General features: G+C 42.9%; 1 protein-coding gene across 1 annotated transcript in view; it reads left to right on the forward strand.

Annotated features, from left to right (window-relative positions):
- Nucleotides 1–14,673, forward strand: part of LOC135075160 (clustered mitochondria protein homolog) — a 37,697-nt gene that overhangs the window by 13,153 nt on the left and 9,871 nt on the right. The window contains exons 8-17 of the mRNA XM_063969509.1: nucleotides 55–284; nucleotides 691–827; nucleotides 1,973–2,167; nucleotides 3,349–3,561; nucleotides 5,783–5,957; nucleotides 6,282–6,387; nucleotides 6,464–6,882; nucleotides 7,120–7,322; nucleotides 7,920–8,126; nucleotides 10,180–10,416. Of these exons, the coding sequence (XP_063825579.1) occupies nucleotides 55–284; nucleotides 691–827; nucleotides 1,973–2,167; nucleotides 3,349–3,561; nucleotides 5,783–5,957; nucleotides 6,282–6,387; nucleotides 6,464–6,882; nucleotides 7,120–7,322; nucleotides 7,920–8,126; nucleotides 10,180–10,416 (2,122 nt within the window). The remainder of the gene's footprint in view (nucleotides 1–54; nucleotides 285–690; nucleotides 828–1,972; nucleotides 2,168–3,348; nucleotides 3,562–5,782; nucleotides 5,958–6,281; nucleotides 6,388–6,463; nucleotides 6,883–7,119; nucleotides 7,323–7,919; nucleotides 8,127–10,179; nucleotides 10,417–14,673) is intronic.

The following is a 14,673-nucleotide window of genomic DNA, read 5'->3' on the forward strand; positions in this document are numbered from 1 at the left end:
TCTCTCCAAAGACACCGGAATTCGAATATTCAGTTCCAATTTCAAACCACACAGATCCACCGAAGAAGTGTTCAACCCTCGGCCCTCGACTCCGTCCCTGCTGTGCCACTCGCTGATCGAGCTGCTGAGCATCGTGTCGCCGGCGTTCAAGCGCAACTTCGCGCTGGTGCAGAAGCGACGCATGCAGAAACACCCGTTCGAGCGCGTGGCCACGCCCTACCAGGTCTACCAGTGGGCGTCGCCGATGCTGGACCATACTGTTGATGCTATACGCGCCGAGGATAGTGAGTATATTGTTACATAGACATGCTAAATATCTAAGCAGCAGACTACACTATGCCATGGTATGATCGAGCTTCTGAGCATCGTGTCGCCGGCGTTCAAGCGCAACTTCGCGCTGGTGCAGAAGCGACGCATGCAGAAACACCCGTTCGAGCGCGTGGCCACGCCCTACCAGGTCTACCAGTGGGCGTCGCCTTTTTACTGAATTTTTTTTTCTTTCGCATTTTTACGTACACAACTAAATTCTATTCTTTTTAAATATTTTAGCATCGGGCTGGATTGTGCCATGGTAAAGTTTTTATATCTTATCAGGGGCATGTATCAGCTCGGACTTTGATCTAAAGTATTAAGACTAGTTTTAACAAAAATATTTTTCTCTTGACTATACGTAACCACGTTGTTCCTTAGCTTTCTCCTCCAAACTGGGCTATGAAGAGCACATCCCAGGCCAGACGCGCGACTGGAACGAAGAGCTGCAGACCACGCGTGAGCTTCCGCGATCCACGCTGCCTGAGCGACTGTTGCGCGAACGCGCCATATTCAAGGTAAGAATAAGATTTTTTGCGGATTTTCTATCTTCTGCCACTCATTATTTTCCTACACATGTTAATTGTAACAACGAGACTATTCCCCCTCTCTTTCCCACTGCACCTGCAACTCTTATGTAGCCAAGATCTACTTGGCTACATAAGGCTTGATCGCCAATAAAAAGCCAAGTTTGTCCCTAGGGAAAGTTAGACTGTCATTTGACTCGCAACGAAACTAATTGTTACAAGTGATCCAAGAAGTATCATAATTATTATCAAGAGTATATGAATAGGTTCTTCGTCCTGTATGTATGTGTGCTCTCGTATTCTTATCAATACCGATAATGAAAAATATGTCTCAAAAAATTGAAGTGACTTATTTTTATTGATAAACGTGTTCGTCAGATTTGTCAGTACTGCACTTTGACCTGCGCATACGCAAGATCTAAATTCCAAGGTTGATGTAATAATTGTATATTTCCTATCCGTAATTGTTGTTAAGTGCACTGCTAGTATAATACAGTGACGTAATGCAAATACACTATTGAAGTACTAGTCATGATGATATTTAATTATACCGATTTCATGAGAAGTATGTATTGGTTTTTAAGTGTTTTAGTTCATAATTTTCATTTCTGATTTAACTAAATGTATTATTTTCCTGTGGCTTATAGCAGGTGTATTTAAAGATAAAGTGTAATGCATACAAATCCTTATCATGATCGATGAATGTAACGGGATGGACGTTACCATCTCAGTATAGAACTTAAGTGTTCAGTTTGCGACAACTTATGAATTTAATATTAAGTAGTCCGCATGCCGACTTGATTTACATGTAAAACAAAATGCTAAATAACCAACTGCCAGTTTGTTCATTTCGAAATCCAGACTGTAGCAATAATGTACTAAGAGATGCTAGTTGGGCTTCTTACCCATCTGGTTGTCCATTGCAGATTGTCACCATGTTGAAAACGATACCAATCGCACCTCTCTTTCCAACCACTGCGACTAATCTTTGCTGCCAATGAAACCCAAGTAGGGAAAATGGTCTAAATACCTGCAAAGAATTTTATCAAAAGAATATTAGGAATAGTTCGAAATAGAATATCATCTTCCCTCCACCGCAAAGTGTTGTGTTAAACGATTCTGGGTTTTATTACCAGGTCCATAGCGACTTCGTGGCAGCAGCCACCCGCGGTGCAATGGCGGTCGTGGACGGCAACGTGATGGCCATCAACCCAGGCGAGGAGCCGAAGATGCAGATGTTCATCTGGAACAATATATTCTTCTCGCTCGGGTTTGACGTGCGCGACCATTACAAGGACTTGGGAGGGGACGCCGCAGCTTTTGTTGCTCCGGTAAGTGAAAGAATATTCATTTATTCCACGGCATCTATAAACTATTACCATTCTTTTTACCGTCTTGGAATTACTTATGATAAATCTAGCAGTATTTAAATTGAGAGATTCTCTGCTCGCTATACTTGTGTACTTTTATCTAGTTTTATATTATTTGTTTACTTTTTTTGTGTTCAAAAGTTTTTATGTTATTTAAGTTTGATATTAACGATGTCATCATTTTACGCAACCGAATGAGTAAGAATGATAAACTTGATATCATTGGAAAGTGTTTCGAAGCTGCTCTAGACTTGTCATTATGAAATCGGCCGCCAATAAATTAAACAGTCGTTAAACGATAACAATTAGTACGTTGATTTGTGTGTTACGCCATGAACTACTACAATAAATGGGTGTGTGCTGTTTAGTGGTAGGCTTAATTATGTTTCCATTGTGTTTTAAACTGAATGTCTTTACAGTAGCTAGAATTTATTTTATTTGAACACCCACAACGCATGGCGACCTTGCTAAGACAGTATGCTTTGAGTATCTCTGTTATGTTTGAATTTTAGCTAAAATCTCAAGACAATTTCACTGTAGAGAAATATACTCTGATAACGTTAATGATAGCCGGTTTCGTCACAAATCGTTGCAAGATGAATCAACGGCTTGCAATTAACATTTTTGTATCACCGCACCGGCAAACAAAAGTGTCGGGCATTGGTTTTATTTAAAGAAAATTACCTACTGCTTCAGTGTAGTTATTATGAATTTAACAACGTTTGCAAATTAGGAAACACTGCACACTCGTGGTCTGAAATCTGGACTCATCCCACCTCTTTCCCACCACTGAAACTTTTGTACAGCCAGGATTTACAGTTTAGCCTCCGATGAAACCCGTGATGTTATATGGACTGATTTTTTAAAAAGAGACTTATGCCCGTTTTCACTATCAATTCCTAATTTTTAAGTGACCCCTATGACAATAAAATTCCTGTTATTTGTTACCATATGGGTCACTTAAAAATTAGTGATTGATGGTGAAAACGGGCATGAGTTTCTTTCGGCGCTGCTTCTTCTCAGCACTGTCCTGAAGCAATGGTAGGGTTTAAATAGGACACTGACGTGTAAAAGCGCCTTTTAAAAACCTTATTGCAAAAAAAAAAAATGTATCTTTTAAATACTTTTACGTGTCTTTGTAGCGCAACGACCTCCAAGGCGTGCGAGTATACAGCGCTGTGGATACCCCCGGGCTACACACGCTTGGAACTGTGGCGGTGGACTATCGCGGCTACCGCGTCACGGCCCAGTCCATCATTCCTGGAATCCTGGAGAAGGAGCAGGAGCAGAGCGTTGTCTACGGCAGCATCGACTTCGGGACCACTGTGCTGTCTCACCCCAAGTATATGGATCTGGTGAGTGCTTTGGAAATATGCGTATGATTAGTCAATAGGATCATGTCGCGTCCAAATAATGGAGTACTCTTTTAAAACAATGGAAACTAACCATACCGACCGACCCACTAAAAATGGAAAAGACATGAATGCCTGGACGACGAATTTACTCCCAAGCATTTTCTATACACTCCTAGTATTTGTTGTTAAGACACGAGTAGATGCAAACAGACGACATGACATTCCTTAATCAATATCAGTAGTCAATATATCTTTATTGCATCGTTTTGGTACATGCATTTGAGCGCACTCGTGTTACAATGATTTGTATGCATCAAATGCAGGCTTAAAATATTCAAGTGAAATCTTATGTACTATGAGCGCCGAGTAGCGATAGTACACTAGCAAGGTTAAGTAACAATGTACACCAATTGAATATTTAATATCCAGTTTCCGTTTTAAGCAATAGTATGTATAGATTTGACCTTTTGTGAGAATAGTGTGTTTTATGCATTAAACATTACTGTGCGAGCTATGGTAAAAACGTTGCATGGAAATAACTATTGAATTACAATTTTCACACATATATCGGTGTAAATGAGCATGAATAGGTACTGAATAGGCTTGTATCCACAGTGAATAAATCTGCAGTATAAGATTGTATAACTATTAAGATAGTCGTATAATTAATGAAAAACGAAACTACATAAAATAATAATTAAAGATTATTTAAATTTTTAGCAAATAAATTCGGAAAAAATGGCCCATAAGTCACGTGACAGCAAACACCAATCAGAAAGCGTTACGTCATTTTTTCTATTTTTTTAAATATAGTTTTTTACGGCTCTGGGTACAAGCCCTTTTAGGCCAGATTGTCATTGCCAACATTTGAGTGTTGCTAGAAGGTTATTTTTGTAACCTTTTAGGTGATTTTTCGAAATTTGTAGATATTTTTCCTTTATAGGGCTCAACAAATAATTTTACATTATGTCTCGAGTTTTGGCAAATAATGTTAGATATAGGTACTGTACAGTACAACTAAGTGATATAAATAATATAATAATACTGTAGTTTCCCACATGAATAAGATGAGAGAGTACATTTTAAAAATAGGTTACATTTTTTTATATTTCTGGTAATTTCTGACAAGACCCGACTGGCAACACTTTTCTTCATTTGAAGTCTTGACCCAGAGCCGTGAATTTCTATATTAAAAAAAAAAGTGAAGTTTGTTGGTAAATATGTCATGAATAGTTCCTAACCTCATTTTGTTGTTATCATTATTCTTAAACAAAGTTCAACAATTTCATTATAATATGTAGGTACATGATATCAGATTATGTTGTGTCAAATATCTAACTTACATTGAAATGATCTTCACAAAAATACATCCTTGATTTTGTTGATAAACAATGGACATCATATTTTACGTATCTGCTGATTGTTTGGTACGTATACCTATAAATAACTTGTTTGGCGTTTTTATTCTTGTGCTTGTACATTGGGGCACTATACAGGACTTGAAATACGATGGATCCGTTTGTAATTAATTTAACTTTACAATTTCCGTACTAAAACAGCTGTGTTTTGCAAGGCGTGACGTCATTCAAGACGCCATGACGGTCGTGAGCGTTTTTGAGGGCATTATGTCAAATATTATTGAAAATGCAAAATAATCCTTGGAGATGAGATTTTTTTCCAAAATAAGAGCGCATTTGTATAAAATAGGCATCAAGGTATATTATTAACTAATTATTGAAATTTGGGCGAAAAGCCTATTGTTTCTACTATTGACAAGAAATGTCGTGGTGATTGTTTCTACTAATAGACTACAAAAACATGTTCATATTCACTAGGTGTATCTAAAATCGAGCACATTTCTTACTTCTTATTAGTGATTGTAAATAATTTTGTATATGAGTATTATTAAAATCAATGGCTCAGTGTCTGTGATTAGTTGAATTTAATTATTTAGGGCAATCACAGGATCAATTGTTCAAGTAATTTCCGAATACTGGCTATAGAGATATATCTAACTCACAGGAGTCAGCTTGACAGCTTTGTGGAATGCGTAGCTCATTGATAGCGCATTCCAAAGCATAGGCTGGTAGGTAGCGTCAGCGCTACCTTCTATCAGCACTATCTTCGTTTCAGTCACATTTTGAAAACTAGACTGGCTTGCCTAGTCTGCGAGTTGTAATCAACTTGGTAGGTCCATTACTGATATTCTCTTTGTCAACAGCTGAGCAAAGCGGGCCAGCAGCTCAAGATCATGCCTCACTCGGTGATCAGTGCGAACGGCGAGACGGTCGAACTGTGCTCAAGCGTGGAGTGCAAGGGCATCATCGGCAACGACGGCCGCCATTACATCCTCGACTTGCTGCGCACATTCCCGCCTGACGTCAACTTCCTTCAACGTAAGTATTCTTTTTCTATCTGTTCTATCTGTCGTACCGATAAAGGTGGAATCGGTAACAAATGCGGTTACAGTATTATCTGTAAAATAACATAAAATACCCAAGCAATATGCATGTTAACATTGTATTCTAAAAGCTGAACGGCGCTGCACCCCCTTAATGCAACATGCATTATAGACAAGACCTTCAGACTAAAAATCTCTGGAGATTCGAAAAACTGCTTTTTGTATGATTGAATTCAAGTTATAAAATATCCTAACTGTCTTTTGGAGCCTTCTATTTTCAAGGATTTGGATAAGTTGTGAATTTATTGTTTTGTTTCAGTGGAAGATGACGAGCTAAGGGAAGACATCAAGTCAATGGGTTTCCCAATTATCCATAAGCACAAACTTTGTTGCCTTAGACAAGAGTTAGTCGATAGTTTTGTTGAGTGAGTATCATAAAAACCCCTAAAATATGCGTTAGACAAGAGTGATCATTTTATAATTTTAATGTATTATTTCTAGAAACCGTTACTTCATGTTCATCCGCTACGCTGCGTTCCACCTGCAACAGTTAAGTGCGAAGAAGCAGCGTGAATCATCCGAACAAAAATCCATCGAAAACAAAAAAGAAACTGAAGCTAAAGCAGTTACTAGTGAGACTGATGTTAAAGAAACTAAGAAAGAAAAGGAACCTAAAGATAAAAAGTCGAAGAAGGAGAAAGAAAGTGCCAAAAAGGAGGTAGTTAAAAAAGAGGAAGCCAAAAAAGATGAAGCCAAAACTGAGGAGGTAGCGACGACGAAGGAAGAAGGGAAAGACAAGGGCAAAGATGATGAGCTTTTGTTGAACGACAATTATTCTGATATTGACACTGATGTTGCCAAAAAAATTGTAGAGAGCATCACAGACTCGATTTGCAGTGGAGACAAGCAAGAAAGTGATTGTAAGTTTTATTTTTTTTTACAAATTTTTTCATTGACCTTTTTTTATTCAAGGTTTTGTTAATTGAGGTATTTGAAGATGCTAATTTCTCTAAACATGGCGTTATAAAGTCAATTAGTGATGTGATTTTTGCAATAAGGGCATTAGCGGTCACCAGTTAGCGTTCTCGTATCTGGCCAGTGGTGCCAACTAGAGCCATTAAGAAGAAATATTAACTGTCATGATCGTCTTTTGTCAGCTGGCGAGCGTTCCCGCGCTGTAGTGGCGTCTGCGGCGCGCGCCGTTGCCTCGCTCAAAGAGTCTGAGTTCGACGTGCGTTTCAACCCCGACGTGTACTCGGCGGGTATCAAGCACGCCGCGCCGCCAGAACAGCTGGCCAAACAGCGACACCTCGTCAAGGAGGCTGCGGCTTTCTTGCTCACTACGCAGATACCGGCTTTCGTGAGTATTGTGTGTTATTACTAAGCAGCGCCATCGTTTACTTGACAGTGATCAGATAAACAGCGCCCACTTCCATAGTCAGACATTACAGAACAGAGGGCCTAGTGTGAGATTACATCAAAATGACATTAAATGTATGACAGATTGTTCAGCGCCCCTAGCGGGAAACGTTCAAAAACTAAAATTTTCATACATTTTTTATGTAAACTCACACTCGGCCCACAGGACAATTATTGACAAAATTAGTCAAATGGCATAATTTTAGGTGCTGTTAAAACCTGGATTTCTGAATAAGTTTCGTCTGGCAAAGGAAAACGAACTAGTTCGCGAACTAATAAACTAGTGAATGGGAGTAACTGTCAAATACCTAAACCTGTCTATTTAGACAGACTATTTAGTCATAATATTATTAATTTTACACACATTATTGTGCGCTGCTTGGGCAGTGTAGGCCAGGGAAAAAGCCTCATTTTGTCTCTGGTAAATTAGAGAGCGTTACCTTCCTGCAGTGCAGAATGAATGACCCGATTATGATGATGGATAATAAATAATAGGCTCGTGTGCCAGGTTCAAATTCAAACTATTGCTATTCCACAGGTCCGCGAGTGCCTCGAGCACGCAGCAGCGCCCATGGACGGCGCGGGCCTGGCGGAGGCGCTGCACGCGCGCGGCATCAACGTGCGCTACCTGGGCCGCGTGTGCGCCGCGCTGCGCCCGCACGCGCACCTCGCCTACCTGCACGCCATCGCCGTCGGCGAGCTCGTGCTGCGCGCCGCCAAGCACGTGTACACCGCCTACCTGCAGGTATGATGCACTAGCAGAATGCACGCAGCAGCGCCCATGGACGGCGCGGGCCTGGCGGAGGCGCTGCACGCGCGCGGCATCAACGTGCGCTACCTGGGCCGCGTGTGCGCCGCGCTGCGCCCGCACGCGCACCTCGCCTACCTGCACGCCATCGCCGTCGGCGAGCTCGTGCTGCGCGCCGCCAAGCACGTGTACACCGCCTACCTGCAGGTATGATGCACTAGCAGAATGCACGCAGCAGCGCCCATGGACGGCGCGGGCCTGGCGGAGGCGCTGCACGCGCGCGGCATCAACGTGCGCTACCTGGGCCGCGTGTGCGCCGCGCTGCGCCCGCACGCGCACCTCGCCTACCTGCACGCCATCGCCGTCGGCGAGCTCGTGCTGCGCGCCGCCAAGCACGTGTATACCGCCTACCTGCAGGTATGATGCACTAGCAGAATGCACGCAGCAGCGCCCATGGACGGCGCGGGCCTGGCGGAGGCGCTGCACGCGCGCGGCATCAACGTGCGCTACCTGGGCCGCGTGTGCGCCGCGCTGCGCCCGCACGCGCACCTCGCCTACCTGCACGCCATCGCCGTCGGCGAGCTCGTGCTGCGCGCCGCCAAGCACGTGTACACCGCCTACCTGCAGGTATGATGCACTAGCAGAATGCACGCAGCAGCGCCCATGGACGGCGCGGGCCTGGCGGAGGCGCTGCACGCGCGCGGCATCAACGTGCGCTACCTGGGCCGCGTGTGCGCCGCGCTGCGCCCGCACGCGCACCTCGCCTACCTGCACGCCATCGCCGTCGGCGAGCTCGTGCTGCGCGCCGCCAAGCACGTGTACACCGCCTACCTGCAGGTATGATGCACTAGCAGAATGCACGCAGCAGCGCCCATGGACGGCGCGGGCCTGGCGGAGGCGCTGCACGCGCGCGGCATCAACGTGCGCTACCTGGGCCGCGTGTGCGCCGCGCTGCGCCCGCACGCGCACCTCGCCTACCTGCACGCCATCGCCGTCGGCGAGCTCGTGCTGCGCGCCGCCAAGCACGTGTATACCGCCTACCTGCAGGTAATAAAAAAATTAAAACTAATTTATTTTTGCAAATAGGCTTTAAAAATTTTGTAAATAAAAAATATAAACATTTTGTTAAATCACCACTGCTTCGAGACAATAAATGGACCAGTGCTGAGAAGAAGCAGCGCAAGAAACTCAGTCACTATTGTCAGCGTTCTTGTCAATAAATATTTTAAAATAAATGTACTAAACTAAAACACCGATTTGAACGACCAGTAGGAATAGTTTGTTCTTGTCCACCTAAATCATTGGTTCCCAAAGTGGGGAGCGCGCCCCCCAGGGTAGGCGCAAAGACCTTTTAAGGGGGGCGCGGGCTATCTGTGTACTTCAAATAAAAACCTGCGACCGCCGAGAGAATGCATTCTAGACTGCTCGATACGACCAATAAATAATCTTCACTGGAGGAGGGGGCGCGGAATTGTTTTGAATGGTCGAAAGGGGGCGCGTCTCAAATAAATGTGGGAACCAATGACCTAAATTAATTGCTTCCTAATAGTACATAATACATGTACTACACAAGCCTAGCAAGTATGGTGCTCCAGTAGGAGAGAATTATAGTTAAGAAGGTCACCAACTATTTTTTTTTTAAAGTGGAACAGTACAAGAGCTGCGCTGTTAATTCTTCTTCTTCTTCATTAATAAATACATTTTTATATTCAAAATCTTATTTTGCCACTTTTTCTCAGTTCCAGCCGATATGTTGTTTGAAAATGGTGGTAGGACAAGCTATATTTGGGACGTGTATAAGTGTCCTAAAAAGGGCCTACATATTAATAATATGAATAACATTTTAACTGCCTTTACTTCAGGGCTGCGAGGCAATGTGCATCGGTGGTGCTGTCGCGCACTTCCTAAACTGCCTACGAATATGAATATCATTTGAACTCTCTTCCTTTCCTCCAGGGCTGCGAGGCAATGTGCATCAGTGGTGCTGTCGCGCACTTCCTAAACTGCCTACGAATATGAACATCATTTGAACTCTCTTCCATTCCTCCAGGGTTGTGAAGCAATGTGCATCGGAGGCGCCGTGGCTCACTTCCTAAACTGCCTGCTCGGCGCGTGCCCTTCACCCGGCGTGAGCGCGGGCGAGGCTCCCGCGGCGGGGCGGGGGGCGCGCGGGGGACGCGGGCGCCGCACGCGCCGGCACCACCCGCCGCCGCAGCCGCCGCCTAACACCGACTGGCAGAACTTGACGCCTAAAGCGCTGTTCTCGCAGATCAAGGCTGAGCTCAAGGTAACTGTGATGGTAGACTATGCCTCTCTCCCTTAGAAATCACTGTTCACGCATATAGACCGTGACTGCGTCTAGTTGCGAGGATGCCCCTCCCTCCCTCTTAAACACGTGATGCACTCACAGGCTCCGAATCAAGGCCCGAATTCGTAAGTGATTAGGTACCCCCACTGTATCATACTTAGTAGCCTCCTTGCGTGAGCGCGGGCGAGGCTCCCGCGGCGGGGCGGGGCGCGCGCGGGGGCCGCGGGCGCCGCACGCGCAGGCACCACCCGCCGCCGCAGCCGCCGCCCAACACCGACTGGCAGAACTTGACGCCTAAAGCGCTGTTCTCGCAGATCAAGGCCGAGCTCAAGGTAAGTGTGACGGTAGACTAGTAGACTATGCCTCTCTCCCTTAGAAAATCACTGTTTGCGCATATAGACCGTGATCTAGTTACGAGGGTGCCCCTCGCTCCCTCTTAAACACGTGATGCACTCGCAGGCACCGGATCAACGCCTGAATTCAAAGTAAGTGATTGCGTACCCCCACTGTATCATACTTAGTGGCCTCCTCGCGTGAGCGCGGGCGAGGCCCCCGCGGCGGGGCGGGGCGCGCGCGGGGGCCGCGGGCGCCGCACGCGCAGGCACCACCCGCCGCCGCAGCCGCCGCCCAACACTGACTGGCAGAACCTCACGCCCAAAGCGCTGTTCTCGCAGATCAAGGCCGAGCTCAAGGTTACTGTGATGGTAGACTAGTGCCCGTTTTCACCATCAATCTCTAATTTATAAGTAACCCCTATGTAAACAAAATTCCTGATATTTGTTAACATAGGGATCACTTAAAAATTAGGGATTGATGGTGAAAACGAGCATATGCCTCTCTCCCTTGGAAAATCACTGGTCGCGCATATAGATTACTGTGATTTAATTGCGAGGATGCCCCTCCCTCCCTCTTAAACACGTGCACTCACACTCACAGGCACCGGATCAAGGCCCGAACTCGTAAGTGATTGCGTACGTCCACTGTATCATACTTAGTGGCCTCCTTGCGTGAGCGCCCAACACTGACTGGCAGAACTTGACGCCTAAGGCGCTGTTCTCGCAGATCAAGGCCGTGCTCAAGGTAAGTTATGTTAGACTAGTAGACTATGCCTCTCTCCCTTAAAAATCACTGTTCGCGCAGATAGATTACTGTGATCCCTCCCTCTTAAACACGTGATGCACTCACAGGCTCCGGATCAAGGTAACTGTGATGGTAGACACCCTTTTAGACAATCACCGTTTGCACATATAGATTACTGTGACTGCGTAATCTAGTTGCGAGGATGCCTTACGCCCGTATTCACAAACATTACTATGAGGTCTCACAGTGCGCGTGGACGCACAGGGTGACACACGAACCAATCACAGAGCTCTATTCAACGTTATGCGTTCGATTTGCTGTTTCACTTAAGGCTTGGTATTTCTTCTAAAGTAGGTATTTCGCGGTGTCAAAATCTGCGCGCGCAATTCTTCACCGAAAACAGCGCGTCAAAGAGCTCCCGCCACAATTTCCAGCTACACAGTATAGAAATACGCAGTTGGTTAGGTTACTTCCTTCCCTTCAAGCGTCACACTCACAACACTTTCTACTAGAAATCATATCCAAGTGATACAAATTAAAACACCTTTCAGACTTTTTGGGAATATATTCTAGAATCGAATAAATATAAAATATAACTGCAGAAGTAAACACGGTTCAAAGTGGCCGTGGCGTCGCCCGACCTTCTGGAAGTTCTGCGCCGGCTTAAAGAATTTCAAGATTACGTCACCCGACCTATCGGTAGGCCCTTGGGAGCTTGAGCGATTGGAATTTTTTATTATGATAAGTTACTCTTAGTAGCGATTATTTAGAGCTTGGATAATAAATTTAATTATAGTTGTTGCAATTCACGAAGCTTTGCATGTGGTTAATAACATTAATCAGTATAGGTACGCATCAATTTTGTTCAGTCTCTTTGTTTATTAATAAATAAAAATATCATACTAAAATTGCAGAAACATATTTGTTTGTATTGGTCTGGGTGTTTTCTTTCTATAATATGTATGACGTATGTACGGGGTTCTGTACCTATCGAAAATTGCTATGAGCATCACACGCGGTTACCTGCGTACCTCTGTGCACTCATGGGAGTTTAAGCAGAGGTCCCTAGAGTTTGACTTTGAGCTTTGTTTATAGTCATTACGAAGCAGACTGATGGGAAACTGCACTGTCTTGAATTCGAAAGGGTAATTTGACGGTGTTTGGGGAATTCTAGGAATAAATACAGAGTCTCCTCATTGAGATTGAGACATTTCAATTTGAGATTTCACTTGACATTGAACACAATCTGAAATGGAGTTTTCAAACACTTGTAAAAATAAAAAGTAATTAAATCAAAGGCACTAAGTAGTATTGATATCAACTTCGAAGAAAATGACTGCCAAAATTACTTTCTACCCGTTCCACACGTCTTTCATGAATTATATTAAGGTATTGTTAAACTAAATTTCAAGTAGATTGAACCAAGGAATCACTTTGTCCCATACAAACTTTGCCCCCTTTTTTCACCCCCTCTATTTCATGACCCCATTTCGGAAAATCTTTTCTTATGAGATGCCTACGTCATAAAAAGAACACACCTTCCAACTTTCAGGTCTCTACGATATCCGTCAGTCATTTAGGACAAAGCATTTTTATTACTTGTTCAAAACTCTATCGATCCAGGTATGTCATTGACAGGAGGGCGCTACTATCTTAATGGGTTATTCATTAGTCCACTTGACATTTCAGAATCGTTTGACTTTAGATACCTAAGCGATTTGATATTCGGAGTCTTTTAATGAAATCAAGTTCTGAAATAACTTGAGGTGTTGTACCCGATCAAGCTTTTCATTGCAGGACAGTTAAATAGTTTTATTATTAGTTTCTTCTCAAGTCTTAATTTGTCAAAGTAGGTAAAGGCTCCATGAGAGCAAAATTTAGCTTTATAATATTTTTTAATTTTTTTCTTGAAATATTTGACGCCTTGTAATCTCTTGTAATCTCTCGTTAATATAGGTCCACATAAATAAATAATGTTTGACTTCGACTTTAATAATTATGCTCTTACATAATTATGGGTATTTCGCCGAAACAGTAAATTTTCTGTGTCCAGGCAGGCGAACACATGTTTTTTTATATCTATCTGTATAAAACTATTTTTATGGGAAAGTTCATCAAAAGTTTTATTTGTTTTTGCTATTACAATAGCAGAAACTACAAATAATACCGTAGAAAAACTTAATCAAAAGTCGTTTTTCTAATTTCCTTGTTATGTCCATTACTGTTGTTTGCCAAAATGAAGGCTCATTATAACAAATTGAAGCGTAATTTAATTCCAATAGCACTCTCTTTACATTTGAGAAACGTTTGGCTATCGGAAAATAAAAACTTTAAATGTCAAATACTTATAGGAAGAAAATAAAGTGAAGTTAAGTTCTTGTCCAGGTCAAAAGTATAATTTCCCTGGGTCTTCGTTTCGACCATTGTTGTAACGAAACGAAAAAACTTAGAATGTAACGCATTGCACCACTACACTCGGCCATTTCGTCCCAAGAGGCCATTGAGGCAGGACGGTACGTCGTTGATCAGTTTCGCGACAAATCGCATAAATAGGTCCCTCCTTGGGTTTTTGTTTACTAAAAAGTCAATTTCTTTGGACGGTTTTTTGCAACTAAATAATGCATTAATTTTATTGTTTATTTACACAAATGTAGTGTCTGTAGGGGTAAACCCATGATTTAAATAGTAAATGCATAGGGTAAATAGGTTTTTGTCTGTGGTGTCTTTTAGGCATAAATCTAATTTCTTTGGTCCTAATTTCCTTGTTTTCCGTGGCATAAAATGACCTAGGAAATTATAAAAGACCATTAATAATTCGGCGTAAAGTCAAATTTTGAGTATTTCTTCATTGGAATAAGTTTAAAATTTACATTTTAAGAAATAGGTATCAGAATAGATATAGAAAAACTTGTTTTTAACTTTTAACTCAATCTACTGCATTTATCTTCCTTAGTTGTGTAAAAAGGTCGTAATGATATAATATTCATTGGCATGTTTGCTTGCGAAAGTACACAAAAATAGGTCGAACAAAAAAAAGCAAACCACAGAAGAAAACTTAGAGAAAAAAATATTTATAATAATTTCCTTGGCTACCAAAAATTTATGACCTCATAACTTTGTTTCTAAAACGAATTATGACACCCCTTCTAGATATAT

The sequence above is a fragment of the Ostrinia nubilalis genome, chromosome 10 (assembly GCF_963855985.1).
Source record: "Ostrinia nubilalis chromosome 10, ilOstNubi1.1, whole genome shotgun sequence".
NCBI lineage: Eukaryota > Metazoa > Arthropoda > Insecta > Lepidoptera > Crambidae > Ostrinia > Ostrinia nubilalis.